An 18,697-nucleotide genomic window follows, 5' to 3' on the forward strand; every position below is an offset into this window, starting at 1 on the left:
AAGTATTTCACAAGTATGATCTCCAACCACTGTGTGTCAACTTGTAACAGTCTTAGCTGATTTTTGTTGTTTATTGTCATGTATGAAATTGTTGATTAACTGTTGTCGTCATCACTGTAAATGATGGTAACCTCAGTCTTACGAGTTGAAATAAAGGTTTGATTTTTATTTTTTTTAATCAGACCTTTACCAGATAGAGAGCTATTGTTGGCGTCATGACAACGTACCTCCTTTTATGCGTTTGTCTGCTGGTTGACAGTGTGTTGCTTGAGGGCAGTATCAGGTCAACCAAGTGAGGAGCAGCTTCATCAGACACTCCTGATCCCTGCAGAAGAGCCAGTTGTTATGGTTGATACTAGTCATCAACTCCCATCACAAACGGCTAGTAAAGAATTAAGAACTATATGTCCATTTTACATTTTCAGATTAGTAAGGCTTTGAAATCCTGTGCCATTATCATAGCACGGTACATTTCAGTATTTTACGTTTTACAGGTACATTCATAGTTTGAGATGGCAGAGGTTGTGTACTTTCATGTGATGTGTAACATTCACACTCCAAATTATTTGGATTGATATTTGTGAGGCACAGATACCACTTTTTCACTGCTGATAGCGATTCATTAAACCTTCAGTATCAGCCGATACCAAGTACAGATTCATCAGTTTTATATGATAGACTAAGATCAGTTTGGGGTCATTGGACAATTGAGATGAATAATAAATGTTTCTCCATTAGAGAGATCTAACATGCTTCCATGTGTTAAAGGTCACTTTGCTTGGATATCTAGCATGTTACACGTTTCTCTGTATCGGATTTTAGTATTGGGTAAATTCTCGGATACCCTATTTTAGCTTGGTATCGGACCGATATCAAACATCGGTATCGTGCATCCATACTTGTGATTGTGTTGGTTGTGCAAAATATTTAAAAACAGATGAAAAAAAATGTTTACGTTACCTGCTCCTGGTCCGATTCTGTGGACCTCTGGGTCAACCTCAGGTATCGTACAGCTGTGATCCGTCCTTGGACTGCAAGTGTTCTGTGCTCCCTGTACCGCAGGGATTCTAATCCCCTCTGGAGTTCAGCCATGGCAACCAGAGGAACTTGAGCTGCAAGAGAAAGGAAAGGTCATTCAACAAATGCATAGCGGCCAATCTCTAATAGGGCTGCCGCTTACAATATATATATTTGATTTGATTTGAAATCTTTATTTCGAACATGCAATGAATACAAACAAACGATAACAAAAGCAAAACACAACTCAATCTACATGTTCGAAAAGGAGTAGGAAGAAGTATACACTTATTTAATCCTACCCCTTTTCCACTACTCAAATGAGTGTACTATTTTAAAACATATGAAAAATAAAAAAAACAAAAACTATATATGTAAAAACATGAAAGAAATAAAATAAAAATGTAAACACCCGTGAATATCAAGTCCCTTCCTCATCCCTGTACCTTGTGAACATCAGTTCCTTATACATCAGTTTGAATTGTCTCATGTTTGGACATTGCTTTATCACCACATTTAGACTGTTCCACAGTTTCACTCCACATATCGAGATGCAGTGTCTTCTCATGGTAGTGCGTACATTTAGCACTTTTAAATTGTGTTCTCCCCTCAGATTATAATTATTTTATACAAAAACTAAAAGATTAAGCACACACTATCAATCTGATATTAATGTATACCAGATATGTATTTTATGTTTAACTATACTTTCTATTTAGATGTATTTCCTATTATTTTTTCATATCAAACTCCAGTATTCATTCATATCCAACAAGGCAATCAAACAATATTCATTGTAATTTCCTCCGCACAACATTAGGTCAGTTCAGTATAAGATTTAGAGGTCCTACTATTTGGAATTCAAAACCCTCCATAATAAAAAATTTGCTCATCTATTTCATCACTCAAATCAAAGCTTAAATATACATTGTTAAATTAATAGCTTCAATCTCATAAAACCATTAATGTCACTTTGTTTTACAGATTCATGTTAAATTGTTTAGACTAATTATTAATGTTGTTGTTTGTTATTATTATTATTACTTTGATTATTATTGTTATCATTATTATTATCTTAGAGCAGCCACGAGTTTATACGTGTTTCGGTGCCATGCGGACCAGAGGCACGTATATAGCCGTGGCATTTGTTATTGCTGTTATTTATTTTAATAACCGGCTCAAGGTCCCCGACCGGCTCTGCAAATCTACCCTCGTCTGTGGAATCGAGAACATGCAATACCGGCCAGATCCTCTTAGGGGCGCCATCGCTCCACTGCAGTATGCCCTGTGGGCGAATGTAAATTTTTTTTTTTTTTTTCACTCGAGTATCATTGTAGCCGGATCCTGAACCAGCACAATGTACTGTGGATCACGTTTCGAATCGCAGATTTCACCATGGAATAATGGGATTTATCATCAGCCAATGGACATATCGATCTACCAGATGCCGATCGATAAAGGGGAAATGCTGGGGGGGTATCCCACGGGCTCACGGTAAGACCTTTTTCACCTAAATTACAGCCGGATCAGAGCTTGCTGTGACACGCAAGCAGTCGATCAGTGAATGTGGCTAGTTACACGGACACTGTATTGGTAATCAATAATACTAAACGATGTCCCCCGCCCCCCCCCCCTTTCATACATACATGCTCTGGGACAGCCCGGATCATATGCAGTTTGTTTTATTTCTTTAGCATAATAAAACGGTAATGCCGTTGAATATAACGTTAGTAGTTATTAGCTCCATAACTAGCTTTCCAGAAAATATATGAGACAAAATCTGTGATGAAGCTTATATTCACGGCGCTATAAAATGACAACCTACCGATGCATTTTTCTTTCTTTAAGCCATTTTGAAGGGACGGTTTATGAACTCAATTGACAATGAGAATGGACAGATAGCAACACTATTGCCACTTTTCCACTGCATGGTACCTACTCTACTCTACTCGGCATTTTCGGTTTTCCATTACCAACGTACCTGGTACCAGGTACTTTTTGGGTACTTTTTTAGTCCCTGCTCTGTCGAGGTTCCAAGTGCGTGCCAAGCCGGTAGAAGTGGTACCAGAAAAGTCACATGAAACACTGCAGACCACTGATTGGTCAGAAGAGAGAAGAGAGACGCGTCACTCGTTGGAGCCTCTGAACAAAAACAGAAAGCCGCCATCTTTAATGGCTCGCGTAGGATGTCATTATGTTTGCAGCAGGAAACAAGTGCAATAAACAAAAAAGGATACAGTCACTGTGTATTCTGCCTCATTTATTGATGAAACAAAACCGACATCAACACAATTTGCCACCGAGCGGAGAGTTTAGTCTCACAAAAAGATTGCTGATTAGTTAAGCTTGTTGTTAGGGTTAGGGACACGAGTGGTAACGTTGTTAGCCTAATGCTAACTGTTGTGAAGGGCCAGATTAAAAGCTGAGAATCTACATTTATTGTTTTATATACCTTGTATATTATTTACATATACACGTTATATCCCTTTAAGCCTGCGTTTGAATCCCAGTAATATTCACTTTCCTCATTGGATAACGTTCTCGGCGCCAGACGGCGAGCCCCTAAAGTCCGGTTCAAAGGCGAGTCCAGGCATGTTGGAACATGCCTGGAGACGGCGCATTGATTCGAGACGAGAACTGAGGTTTGGCACTAGAAAGCCACTTAAGTATATATATCGCGGCAGGTGCGAACAGTAGCAGTTCGTCGTGTGCGTTCGTTTGGTAAAACAGTGAAGTCAAGCAGTTAGTCTAAACAGAGCGTTGAGAACCACGTGCGAAGTGTAGTAAAAGTGTCAGAGTTAATGCAGTAACGTCAAGTTCGACTTAGCTTAATGTGAAGTAAAGAGTCGTTATTTATTGTGTATCGTGCCAACAGCAGTTTGTTCGTGTGCAGCATTACCCAGCAGTTCGTTCGTTTAGCTAGTGGAACCTTAGCCAGTGTGCGTGGACTAAATACATTGGTGCCAGTACACGAGGAGGGCCTAGTCGGAGAACCTACTGGACATGTGCATATTGGAACCGACGGCGGCGATTGCAGCACCAGTATTTGGTTGGATTATAGTGATTGTGGAACGTACTACCTGGAGAAGAGCATCGTTAATACCCACTGTCGTTTGGATTTAACCACCTTGAGGATCTACTTCGGGCTGGCTTCGTGGACCGAAGCTAGCTGGCTATCATCATTGCTATCGTGCAATTGGATTACAGTTATTGCTTTGTTGCTGAGCATTTGGATTACAAGGACTGGATTCTGTACGCGAACCCCCTTCTTCTTCAATTGAACAGACTGAGTATCCGAACATTCTTCTTCCCTCCAGAGCTTACATCTCTGGGAGGAAACCCCTTGTCTCCAGCGGTACCAGCGTTTCCCCCTATATTGCTATCCTACGCCAGGCGGCGTTAGTCTAGTACCCCATCGTAGGAATTATTCTATTCCCACTGACTTTTGCTACTGACTGACTTATTCATATTCTTCGCCATACAAGCGCGACCTTAATTCTCATCTCTGTACAATTTGCTGCATAATAATAAATACCCTCAATGATATTTCTTTGTCACTGTGCCGTGTTATTCGGAGTGTCTGCCATAATTAGTTGTACTGTCTGGCAAGTAATACTAAGTACATAATTAGCAGTGGTTTAATCTATCACAATCTTTAATACAGTCAGGGTTTTGCAACCCCTCAGTTACACTAACGTTAACGTTAGCAGATAGACACGAGAGCCTAGGTAACATTAAAGCTTGTAGAATATACACAATGAGAGGTAACGTTAGCGTTAGCAGAATAGACACAACGAGAGTCTGGTTAATGTTGTTATTGATTGAAAACTGTGTTTTACTCTGGCTTGCCAAGCTCACGGACATAGCTATGCTGGAGCTCTCATGCTGATCACCAGCGGCCCCGCCTCCCCACACAGAGACAAACTGAGTACTTACCTGCAGTGGAAAAGGAACAAAGTACCAGGTACCTAAAGCGAGTAGAGTAGGGTAGAGTCGAGTAGGTACCATGCAATGGAAAAGAGGCATATAAAGCATAGATATAGTTGTACAAAAACCCACACGTTTGTTTACATTCCCTGGTCCTCAACCACCATATTAGACGCATCCCATCGGTCGCCAAAGTGTTAATATTATGAAAATTGTTTTATGAACTTATTTCACTTTACTTTTTTATTTAATCCAATGATTTTATGAGTTGAGGCCCTGTATAGGCCCATCTGGGTCTCTTGCCTCTACTCTGCACCTTTATACACTTTCTGTCATGGTCAATGTTTTTACTGTTTTGCTGAAATGGTGCGAAATAAAGAAATAAAAAATAAAAGCAATCAATGTAAACAAGATAAAAACCTGGGGGTAGGGTAGTTTATATTTTGATACGTTTATACATACTTATTGAATGCATTTTACACTTTGAAATAATGCAATAGTTTTTATTAGAACACAATATCCTATTAAACGTTATCTTGAAATATTTTTTGTTGCACTATATGTGCCAATAGTCAGAGTGGGTGAACATTCTCTCAAACTACTTTAAGCAAAAGTGAATGTATATTATGGCTAGCAATTCTGCCTGTGTAATCACACCTGAGCCGTCCACGGTGGACTGAGTGAAGACCTGCGGGGCGGGAGGGAAGCAGAAATGTCCACCAACACGAGTCTTCCCAAGCATGACGCCATCCTTCAGAGTCTTGGTCCACTGAATGAAGCTCTTCACCTTAGGGTCAGACACGTATGGCTGGCCTTTGTGATATCCTGTTGGACAAATACACAATAGCTGTAGACAATAGTGACTATATTTACACAGCGGCCATTTTGCTCTTATGTCACACTAAGGCAGGTATTCTCATTAGGAGCAAAATGGCCGCCGTGTGAATATCGTCAATTACACAAACACTCTGGTGTGAGATCAATTAGGTTGTCGGTTCTCAAGACGGTATACTTCTTGGGACGCATCACAGCCTATCTCACCTGTGATGAAGATCTCAGTCTCACAGCAGCTGGTGAGGTACGACAATGAGCCTTCCACTTTGCACATCCTCATTTAAGTGCAAATCAGGTATGCCACTGCGAAAGTCAGAAGGGATCATGACAGAAATACCTGTGTAGTAAATTCCCACAGACTTCCTACAATAATTTGAGGTTATTGTAGCACAATTACAATGAGATTGATTATCTGGAAGGAGGAGGAAAGATTCATACTTGATAGAATGGTTGGTCTCCACATCTGGCTTAATGCAGATGAAGAATAAAACGTGTACGCCAGACAAACCAGAATTGTAGTTCAACTCAGCTGATTTATTTGATCAGAGCCAGGAGTCCAAGGTGAATAGAAGGTTGACTTCTACATACAACAGATGATCAGATAACCTTAACAGCTGTCTGTTGTACAGAAATATATATCACAATCAGGTTTTGCATCTCAAACCTAAATACTGCACATCAAACAGTCACTTGGTTAACATAATTTGAACATACATGGTTTACTGTACACATTATACATGAGTAAATCTGGTCTACAGATCAGGGATCTGTACATTACTCTAATCTATAAACAACCATTTGGTGTTTCCCATGATTTTACTCACGTAAAATGCAATCAGCTCACAGTTGTTTCTGGGTGGTTTCGAAGCGGTGGGGGAGCCCCCAGACCCCCTTTTGGTGGTTCCGGCCTGAGAGCTCCTGAATAACCCTATGTAGGGCCTTATATCCTATCATTTCTAGCCAATAATACATATGGCTGGTCCAATCCTAGCGTCTTCTTGTGGGGGGTGTCCTTGTGGGCGCTGGCAGCCCCCCCCCCCCTTGGGGTTGTGGGGACGTGATGGGACAGACAGAAGGGGCCCATCGGTGGCCCACGTCCGTGTGATCTTTTGCTGAGATGAAGGGACCTGGCTTGTCTCACAAGGGGGGGTGTGACATGATCGCTTTAACCCTTTGGTATGGCTATAGATGTCTAATATCATCCAAGTACAGTCAGTGCTTTCTAAGACTGATACCAGACATCATATGAGACCTTTTGATACTAAACAGTTGATTAATAGATTACTTTGTCTGTGAGTTAGTGTCCATGCTTCAACAAGTCTAAACTGGTCTGCCCTGTGGTCAACCCAGCTCTCTCTGATCAGCATTTACATACAGTCAGTTCGAGAAGGTGTCGTTTGTTCTCTAATTTAGTCATTGCTTGAGTGGGGGTTGAAATAACTGTTGCAGCTGTTATCTGATGCAGCTGTCTCAACTGACAGTTGAGACTGTTTAGCCACTGAGTCCACTCTGCTTTTGAAAGGTACATCTGGCTTTACATTTATGGTTCTCTAATTTATTCACACCTATTAATTATGAAATTCATCGTCAATATTTACCACATTTCCCCACTTTGACAATTCTCATTGTCACATACTGTATATTGACTTGATTTTCTATACATACTAACCATACAATATAATAATAAAAATCATTTTTTCTTCAAATTTCTCAATTTTTCTTTTTTTTTTTTCATATTTTTTCTTTTTCATTATTCTTTGGTACATATCATCAATTAGTTTCTTCTTGTCTTCTTCTTTTCTCCCCCACATTCCCCTGACTATGGCCCCCTCCCGGGGAATCCTGGTGACCCCTTCATCCAGATCCCCAATTAAACTATTCTGCCTTTAATGAAACAGTGTTTACCACCTACTATCATCAGGCTTTGTTCCTCTGGGCTCACAGCCAGAGGCTTATTTGTTGAAAACAATTAAAACAATGTAATCTAAACATTACACATTAAAGTAAAACACAATTTTTTAAAATTATGGTATCCGTTGACATGATCTGTGGAGACACAGAGATTATTCTTCATTCTTTCATACATTTTGCTTCTCCTCTCCTGTTAATTCCTTTTCCAAGTCAGCCCAATCACATCTTGCATAATCAACCCAGTTGGTCTTCTCACCTCTCCCCCCTTTTATGAACATCCCTATGGACATAAACCTTACCACCTCTGCGCACAGACGGACAGGGAGGGAGGAGCATCACGCAAGGGAAAAAAAATGTCACCATATCGGCCATAACCTACACCTTACTTTTTACTCTACCTATGTGTATGTGTTTAGTTTAGTACTCTTGCGTTGTGTCATAATCTATACCAGTTGTTACCGTTCAGTCACTTCCCGTCCAACACACCAATCAATCACACAGAGGCCCTTGTTCAACGCTTTGGTTGCACAGTCTCCGACCGTTTTCGCCCCCCCCCCCCTCCACCCCATGTCGGCCAGCCTCAGCTGAAGCCACTGTTTTTAGGCCTGGACCTCGTCATATTCTGTCCCATGGCTGTATTTCCATGGATCTACAGACGAACGACTCCGTCAGTCTGGAGGTATGTCTCAACCTCCGGCCTTTGTATTTGGGGCTATATTGAGGGAGGGGTAGAGTCCCAAGCGACCTCTCTTCATAATCCAACAATCTCCCACAGGAACTGACTGAACGGGTCACACCATCGTGTCATAATCTAATGAAATGTATTCCTACACATTTTCCCCATGATCCCCCCACTCGTGATGGTCCATCCTCCCTCTCCGACTGAACTGCAAGGGAACAAAAACACAGAACAAATTTTCCTTATACAATATGTCAAATATTTCTCAAGAGACGCCAAATGGTTAATTATTATGCAAAACGTAATGGGACCACTTAACTGCCATTGATCTGATCCAATGTATCTCACGCTCCAACCGTCCTCTCCCCAGATCATAGAGAAACAACAAACAAAACGCAAATAATCAAAAAAAACATTTCCAACAGATGTCACATGTAGACCACCTCAATGGTTATTAAAAAAGAAAAGAAAAGAAATTTAAAACCTTTCAAGCCAGCACAGTCACCCTCTACAGGCTCCATTCACACCCATTCAGGCCACACAATCATAGATAAAAATAGAAAAGAAATCCAAAAATTTAAATTCAATACCTCATCCCTACAAAACATTCAACAGAAATCAAATCAAATGCAGTAAAACAAATGATATGAAACAAATGATAATGGTATAACCCAAGTGGTTCGATACACTCCTTACCTAAACACATTTTGTTATTTTTAAGACTAGTCTCACCTTAAGTGAAAGCTAAGTGGCGTGTGTGCATGCATGTGTGACCAAATTGTGTGAATGTGTGTCTGTGTGTGTCTGTGTGTGTGTGTGTGTGTCTGTGTGTGTGCGTGTGTGTGTGTGTGTGTGCGTGTCTGTGTGTGTGTGTGTGTGTGTGTGTGTGTGTGAATGTGAATGGGTGTGCGTGTGTGTGCCTGTGTGTGAATGGGTAGACAAAGCCTCCTTGCCCCCATCCCCCGCTCAATCATTCACTAAAGGACATCTCAAACTCACACATACATACAAAAATTAAATTTAAATAAAAACATTCATATTATAAACATATATCTCTCTCATACACTCGTTAATCAACCACAGACCGACAATGGGTTAGTTCCCCTGCGCTCATCTCTTCTACTCTCTCATCTGGCTACACTCATCCCTGGCTAATACAATTCACACTTAATTTCTACACTCCTACCCTCACTTCAAAGATGGACTGGACCCATCTTAAATTTAGAACCATCCCTGCCGTCCAGTGCACAGACAGTTTCAAATTATTCCCTTATCAACCAGTTAACTTTCATAAGTCATAACCCCAAATGAATGCCACTTTCTTGATTGTCTCACTCACTTAACCCAGCTGTGTCCTGTATTAGCTCGCTTCCTGTCTCAACATTTCCCCTGTCATAAAAATAACTGCCAACTGTTCTCTCACTCTACAACTGTCTCCTGCATCTTCACCTCTCTCTCCTGTTGCATCTAATCTCACGTCATCCTGTCATAAAAGAACAAACAGCCATTGTAAACAACAGCTGTACATCCTGACCCCCCTTGGGCCTATTGGCCCGCCTCAAAAGGATTCCTACCCCCCTGGGTAATACAACCCTTCATCTGTAAATCATTAAACGGTTAATCACACTTCTCATCTTCCCAGAGGCAAGCGCCCCCAGGTTTTTGAATTAATCACACATTCCCAGGGAGAAGGCCAACCCCCTCCCCAGCGTATAAAATTATTAAGGATTAATAAAACACTCATGTCAAAATTTGTCATCTTCAGCAAGCCTCCATCAATAAATTATCCTACAAGTCGAAGGCTTGTGTCAACACTTTAACACATCTCAAAGATTTTAACAATCTAAAACAAGCATAAACACATGTCCTAACCATATCAACAGTGTATTAAAGATTTAACAATCTAAAACAAGCATCAGTAAATTATCCTGCTTCACAACCGGGCTTGTATCAAATTCCACTACAAAAACATTTAGTAAATAATATAAACATTATCCTATTTAAATCTCCAGTGTTATTAAAGCTATAACAAGTATCAACCTCTGACATTTCAACATCAATGCATTCCATACAAGCATCTTAATACAAGCTACATAAAACAAAGCATCATTATTCCAAGCATACAATTGTACATGTTACACAAATTTAAAAAACTGGAAATGTCCATCAACTCTAATTATCATACATGTAGGCATCCTCCATCTCAGCATAACTTCTGTAGTGGTTAGTCCTAAATGCTCCTTTCTTCATACACATGTGATAAATTGATTTTACTGCAAGCATTGTGTAACTCTAGTGTAGAGCCATTTTCCAAATTCAGCCTATAACTACTCTCAAACTACCGTTTATATCATGTATGCAATAAAAGTTATGATGTATTTTAACACGGGTGACTGAATTTGCAAATCTGGTATGTAGTTGCAGCAGTACTGACTGACTATCTGATGAATTGAAACTGGGGGACCCTGATGTAAACAAGACAAAAGTCTTCCTCTGGTCTGCATCCCCTCAACAATTGTGTGTATTGAGCTGTACATATCTCTAATCAATCCCTATACATGTTACCGCTTCCCCTGCTTACACAAAAATACAATGCACAATATACAAACACCGCCATATTACATAATGCAGAATACCCTCTTACCCGTTTCTATCCCCTGAGCGAACTATTCCGAATGCACGAGACCCCATCCACGTTGTACCGCGCATGCGCAGTGGCAACCGAAGCGGCTGTTAACGTTGCTATGACAACCAAGGTCTGCCACGACAACATAATAACATGTCCCGATACTCATAATCTGCCACGACATTTATCACGTTTCTTTACCCCTTCCCCAACATCTTTCTCAAAACTCGAAACGTAACATATGCCGCCCCCCAAACGCCACAAAACAACGGCATGCAAGCTAACTAGCTTTAGCCAGCTCTAATGCGACGTTCAAGGCCCTCACGGGAACCGTGCCTTTCAAGATCCGTTCATCCACGCAATTCGCTCAGTACCATCCAAAGCATAAACAATTCACACAAGCCTAAAATAGCCAACCACTCTAACAGAAAATAATTTTTAAAACATTCACACCAACCAACGCCGCACACATAGTTCAACACGAACCCTTTCTCCTACCTTCTCCGCCTCACTCCATAGCACCGCGAACGTTACATACTCTCCACAACACCATGACGTCACCAAGCAGCGAATCCTCAATATCATTTACCACGTTACCGCATTAATAATAACCCTCAAAACGGCCACAATTTTGCCACCCTGCGTCTCAACCGCCTCTTACTTGTAATCGCCGCCACAGTGTTTAATCAATTCTCTCATAACGCCATCGTAACGTCCCCAGCTTCACCGCGGACTTTTCCACAGAGCTAGCCAGCTAGCCCCAACCAACAGCAGGGACTCGCCTCAAACATAATATGTCCGTTGGTCATTAAAATATCATAACAAAACCATTAAGTACTTATCAGTCAGCTTGACCGAATCGTTTTTGTATCACAGCGAACGTAATCAATCAACAGGCCGGTTTCGCTCAAGCTTAAAAAGGATACTATGCCTAAGGACGGCAAATATATCTACATTTAATTTGTGCTATAATACAACGCACCCTGAACACGCCGGCACCCTACACTTCCATTAATTACTACGTTTTAATCCTGCAATCGCACAGACCCCTGCGCTGATCATGCCAGGGTCTAACAATCTTTCACCATACTTGACTTTACATGTTCTGAAATAGTAACAGAACCCTTAGCCCGATGCATTTATGCCCATACTGACCCGTCACTCACGGTCCCCGTCCCGCTATCTGTGGCTACAAGCAGGGACACAATGCACCTTGGACCCAGCTCCCCTTCCATTTCAGAACAGTCAAATCTCCTCGTCTTACCTGCGCCCTCTTCCTGAGAATAATTTTAGGGCAATTACATACTCAGAACGCGCTCCTGTCGTATACAACAGAATAACCGTGCTTCCTAGCAAGAAAAGCCTTTTACCTGCCGTCATGCGACGCTATCTTCCACAACATGACCAGATAGTCTGTGCGCCACCACCCTTCTTGGTGCAACTCCCCCGTATAGTTCATAAAGTACATTCCATACTAGTTAACTAACCCCCGTGGCCCGCTGGGCCGAGACCGGCCTCCTGTGTCTGAATGAACACACAAACACAAAAAGCCTACGTTTGCATGTTCACTGCACAACAAGCGCGATCGTCATACCTCCGGACACACAGGCTAAGACACCGCAACCCCCAACCCATGCATGCAGAAACCATATTCACCGTGGGCCCCAACAGTGGCGTACACAACCAACCTCCATCCTGCTCCTCTCCCTCATCCATTCAGACAACAAGCCCATCGTTAATCACTCCAAACGCAGCAGCACCCCAGCTCTTCGCCCCGTGTCCCCAACACACAGCAAGATCCAGATATGATACATATAACAAGACCCTACCGCACCTTTTCAGGGGGAGACACAAAGGGTGGGGCAACACGGCACCATTTCTGTAGTAAATTCCCACAGACTTCCTACAATAATTTGAGGTTATTGTAGCACAATTACAATGAGATTGATTATCTGGAAGGAGGAGGAAAGATTCATACTTGATAGAATGGTTGGTCTCCACATCTGGCTTAATGCAGATGAAGAATAAAACGTGTACGCCAGACAAACCAGAATTGTAGTTCAACTCAGCTGATTTATTTGATCAGAGCCAGGAGTCCAAGGTGAATAGAAGGTTGACTTCTACATACAACAGATGATCAGATAACCTTAACAGCTGTCTGTTGTACAGAAATATATATCACAATCAGGTTTTGCATCTCAAACCTAAATACTGCACATCAAACAGTCACTTGGTTAACATAATTTGAACATACATGGTTTACTGTACACATTATACATGAGTAAATCTGGTCTACAGATCAGGGATCTGTACATTACTCTAATCTATAAACAACCATTTGGTGTTTCCCATGATTTTACTCACGTAAAATGCAATCAGCTCACAGTTGTTTCTGGGTGGTTTCGAAGCGGTGGGGGAGCCCCCAGACCCCCTTTTGGTGGTTCCGGCCTGAGAGCTCCTGAATAACCCTATGTAGGGCCTTATATCCTATCATTTCTAGCCAATAATACATATGGCTGGTCCAATCCTAGCGTCTTCTTGTGGGGGGTGTCCTTGTGGGCGCTGGCAGCCCCCCCCCCCCTTGGGGTTGTGGGGACGTGATGGGACAGACAGAAGGGGCCCATCGGTGGCCCACGTCCGTGTGATCTTTTGCTGAGATGAAGGGACCTGGCTTGTCTCACAAGGGGGGGTGTGACATGATCGCTTTAACCCTTTGGTATGGCTATAGATGTCTAATATCATCCAAGTACAGTCAGTGCTTTCTAAGACTGATACCAGACATCATATGAGACCTTTTGATACTAAACAGTTGATTAATAGATTACTTTGTCTGTGAGTTAGTGTCCATGCTTCAACAAGTCTAAACTGGTCTGCCCTGTGGTCAACCCAGCTCTCTCTGATCAGCATTTACATACAGTCAGTTCGAGAAGGTGTCGTTTGTTCTCTAATTTAGTCATTGCTTGAGTGGGGGTTGAAATAACTGTTGCAGCTGTTATCTGATGCAGCTGTCTCAACTGACAGTTGAGACTGTTTAGCCACTGAGTCCACTCTGCTTTTGAAAGGTACATCTGGCTTTACATTTATGGTTCTCTAATTTATTCACACCTATTAATTATGAAATTCATCGTCAATATTTACCACACCTGCAAATTCATTTTGTTGGGTAAAACTTCATAGGTGTTCACAGCTGAGCCATCAGATTATAAAATGCTGGAACTTACTTGGGCATATGCCACTGAAGATCTCCGGTTGAGAGGAGGCAAAGATCTCCAACAAGAAGGGAAGGTTAGATGTTCCATCTATTGCATGTACCCAGCGGTAATTCCAGTATTTCTCTGGGCCTAAAATTAAGGGAAAAATGGTATGTAAGCAGCAGAGTTCAACTAGGCCTGTGCTCTAGTGAGTACAATCAGGTGCTCTTGGGTCTTTGGGAGAAGACAACTGGAGAAAAGACGAGATCCCAGACACTCAAAATATAGCAGGAAGGAAAATATCTTAAAAAGCCTTTATTGTGTGTGGCACGGCTACGTAGTTTCAAATAAGCTGGTCTTCATCAGAGCATGCGTTTCCAATGGTATGTAACCACTGTTTTCTGCCGTGTGTCCATAGGAGAGCCGTCTTTTCAGGCTTCTTTTTCTCACTTGTTTCAATGGAAACACACTTTTAGCAAAAGAATACTGTACTTCCAGCTAGTTTTCAACAATCACCAGTTGCCCACCTCAACACCTACTGCTCGTTGGGGGGTGTTGTTCCACTGTGACGAGGGCTTGTGAAGCCTGTTGAGACATAGGGTCTATTAGTCAAAGGAAATGTTGTAGGGACTGTTTCTGGACCTAAAAAAGGCCTTTGACAGTTAATCACAATGGGTCTCATTCCCGAACGGATTTACGACAAGAAATCTCTGCCGATTTAAGACATTAGGGCTGGTAGCAAGATTCCCCAAATTTCCCTGAGATCGGATTCAGCCGTGGCTGAGAGCAGAATTTAAGAGTGCTGAGGAGCACACTTATGATTGATTGATTGATTGACTCATTGAAAATCTTATTAACTTGACAGACACACACGCACACTTATGGGCAAAGGAAAGGACACTTTAAATTAGAATAACAGGAACGATAGGTTATGACTATAACCAAGTTCTGTTAGTTAGGGGCGATGCTTGGCATCACACTGCACTATCTCGCGTACGTGCACGCGTACTGAATAAACCACAAATGTACCTCTAATACCAGTATTAGTCTGACCACACCCCTCATCAGCTTACCTTCATAAGCAGGTGTGTGGTCACCTGCTCTCCTCCTTCCCAAGCTTTCACCACAAGGTGAGGACAAGGGCTGCAGCGGCCGTCTGATGCCAAGCATCGCCCCTAACTAACAGAACTTGGTTATAGTCATAACCTATCGTTCTGTATCGTTAGTGGCTTAGCTTGGCATCACACTGCACAAGGGAGGCCAAGCGGAGCCACTTGGCTGACAAATACACCCCGCTGACAGCCCCCCAAAACCATCAGAACAGGGAGGGCCGAGCCCCCCCGACCCCCCCTAATGGAGGGTATCCCCCCTATTAGAGGCTTCACGGGAAGGCGACGGACCCGACCGTGCGAAGAGGCACTCAAGCAACTTAACGCACAGGGTGAGCAGACCGCGGCTTGACCCCACGACTACACACACGCACAACCCGCATGCCACCCGGGAACGAACGGAGGAACAACCTCGTCACTGCCCCCAGAATCACAGGGTCAAGGGCAAACCCAACCCCGTGGCAAGGCCGTAGCAGCGGAGCGCGAAGGAAGACCCAGACCCACCAAAAGGACTGGACTCCCTGGAATGGGGGCCCGGAGAAGTCCATGATGCCAGCATCAAGACCCCACCAGGTGGGCACGTAGTGCCCCGCCCCCCACATCGCCAGCGTATTCGGACAAAGGCCCCTCAGTTACTGCACCTGGTATTCCCAGGCGGAATCCCATCCAAGTACTAACCAGGCCAGAACCTGCTTAGCTTCCGAGATCGGACGAGATCGGGCGTGTTCAGGTCGGTATGGCCGTAAGCCGAGCGGGCCCCGTCCCCCCAATAGTACACCGCCTGGCACACTGACCCTGCAGAACAGGCAGTCAGCATGGCCGTAAGCACACAAAAAAGGTTAACCAACGGAAGCAGGCAGCGCACCGGGGAAAAACCAGGCAACAGGCTGTTAACCCTAGCCTGGAGACTGCGGACGAGACAGGCGCCAGAGGGGACAGCTGAACACAGCCGCCCCGGCGGAAGGAGCGTAAGCTGGCGGTGTTGCATGACCAAGCCTCCATTTAACAACCCCCACCCAGAGGGGTCGAGGCAGAGAAGGCTGACACGATTGGCAGACGTCATGAACGTGCAGGGGCACCCTCAAACGGTGAACCCGGGAGTTGACACTGCTCCAACACACCAGGGAATCAACCACCTCGGTGTTACCCAATGCGGTGGTTGTTCCTATAACCCCTCAAGAAAAAACTCCAAAACACACCTGCGGGTATACACCGGCTATACCGCAGTACAAGTGTTTCAGTTTCCAAAAAGGGTTAACCCAGGCCTACGGGTCGCAAACATCACTTCGGACCGGGCCTGGCGGTACGGGAAGCACAGGGTCACCAGAGGAGGTCAAAAAACCACCCCCACAGGCCCCTCTTCGCCATGCGTGAGAGAGGAGCGAAAAATAATGGAGAACCAGCCCCTAAGCACACCGTACCTGGTATTCCCCGGCGGTCTCCCAACCAAGTACTAACCAGGACCAACCTGTGTAGCGGCCGAGATCCGACGAGATCGAGCGCGTACAGAATGGCATGGCTGTAAGCCATGACGACAGTGCTGAGTAAAAACATACCCAACCAGGGTCTCCATAGCGCTTAACCCTGTGACACCCAGACCGACCTGGCATTTTTCCCCCTGAAAAAAGCCCAAGTCCCTCAGGGTACCAGAACAGCAGATCTGCATCCCCGGCGGACAACGGGTTCAACTGATCTGGACCAGCGTGACCAGAACCAGTCCCGTGCCCTAACCACGCCGACATGCCTACTCCAGGAGAAGGGCAGATATGCGTGTTGATCTTAACATGAAAAGAAGGCGCCACCCAGACGTTCGGACGAACCGCGCCTGGTGGCCCACCCCAAGGGCGTGAGACCCCACTACATATGTTCAGATCCATCCCGTCATCATCCCCCAGACATGAACGAGAATCCGTCGACAACCCACCCAGGTCATGGGATGTGGTCGTCGGAAGAGGAAAAACCCCCATCTCAGTTGCTTTATAAAAACACTGTTTCAACCACAAGCAACCAAGGCGTGCCAGTCAATCGCCTGTTTACAGCGAGCTAGCACTATACGTGCGTCGGGACACACCCCCATCAATGAACAGGCTATTTAGACCTGTCATTGAATCCCCAAGGCGCCCAGGGGAACGACAAGAGGGGTGTGACACTCCCTAACTCCAACACTTCTGGAATAGAAAGAAGGAAGCATCAACAGTATGTATCCCAGTCTACACAGCCGGGGTAAAAAAAATTCACATTTTTACATCCCACCACCCTCCCATAGGAAAGAGACGGGGATCCCCAGAGAGACTTCCCACGCGAGCTGTACAGATTGAAAAGAATATATTGCACCTTGAGCCATGTAAAAAACTGGTTTTAGGGCCTCCGGGGAAGAGGCACTGAACCCATACACACTCAATAAACGAATTGAATCGAATATACATACAATAGAAAAGGACCCTTCTAGAGGGTCCACTCACTTTGACAATCTGAGGAGGAAGGCTCTGTACTCTGATGGAGGCTTCCTCACATGGAAGAAGGAGTCTGAACTCACAGAAGGCCTGAATAGGCGCTTGGTGAGGAGGAGCCCTGACCACCCCCCCTGAAAACAGATCCATCACATGGACCTGAACAGCACACGGAAGTCCTACCAACAGAGACGCGCACGGTGACGTACTCTATGGTGGGGGAATTCCTGCGGTGCACACGCCCAATATACCAGGCCGTGGGACCAGGAACCCCCCCCCCCCCCACCCCCCCCCCCCCCCCCCCCCCCGTAACGTGCCGAACCGCCACGTGACGGGAACCTTGAAGGACAGGGGGTGTACCCCTGACCGACAGAACAATGGGGAGAGGAAAGGTTACCAGTTCACCCCTTTACGACCCCACACCCATGATACGACGTAACGACAAAAAGAGAATATGACACAGTCATAGTCAGCTCTATGAAGCGTTTCACAGCTCCACACAGCGCATGAGCTAACCTGCTATCTGATTTTTACTAAGGAAAAACACAGAATAGAGAGGGCTCTAAGAACCCCGGTCCAACATACACATGTGCTTCTGTGGCCAGTACAACCCAGTTGTAGGTCACATGACACACACAACCCATCATCACCTACAAAAAATGGCAAAAACACTCAACAGAGGAACGCCGTTTTTTTCACAATGAGAGAATACATCATTCTTGATTAGTATCGACCACAGGCCTTGCTAAGCACACATGACAGCAACCAAACCAATTTCCCTTTAGGAAATAAGTTTCTCCAGCAGATTTAGCACAACCTCAGCAATCAAGCTAAGAGTTACATCGTATCCCTACCACACAAAAGACACAATTAATGCACAACATGTCTGATAGGAGGTGATAAAGTCCCCAGGGAACCGGGGGGGAAAACACAATCCTCCTATTTTACCCTCA

The 18,697-nt window shown here is 44.1% G+C and overlaps 1 protein-coding gene across 1 annotated transcript in view; it reads right to left on the minus strand.

The window, feature by feature from the left end:
- The window catches only part of LOC311233482 (RPA-related protein RADX-like), a gene marked incomplete at both ends in the record, with an annotated part of 80,624 nt that overhangs the window by 35,970 nt on the left and 25,957 nt on the right, over positions 1 to 18,697 (minus strand). The window contains 6 exon segments of the mRNA XM_084320450.1: positions 228 to 325; positions 961 to 1,112; positions 5,602 to 5,769; positions 5,986 to 6,058; positions 6,062 to 6,081; positions 14,216 to 14,335. Coding sequence (XP_084176576.1) covers positions 228 to 325; positions 961 to 1,112; positions 5,602 to 5,769; positions 5,986 to 6,058; positions 6,062 to 6,081; positions 14,216 to 14,335 — 631 coding nt within the window.

This window comes from Notolepis coatsorum (assembly GCF_963971535.1).
Source record: "Notolepis coatsorum genome assembly, chromosome: 8".
NCBI classification, from domain to species: Eukaryota; Metazoa; Chordata; class Actinopteri; order Aulopiformes; family Paralepididae; genus Notolepis; species Notolepis coatsorum.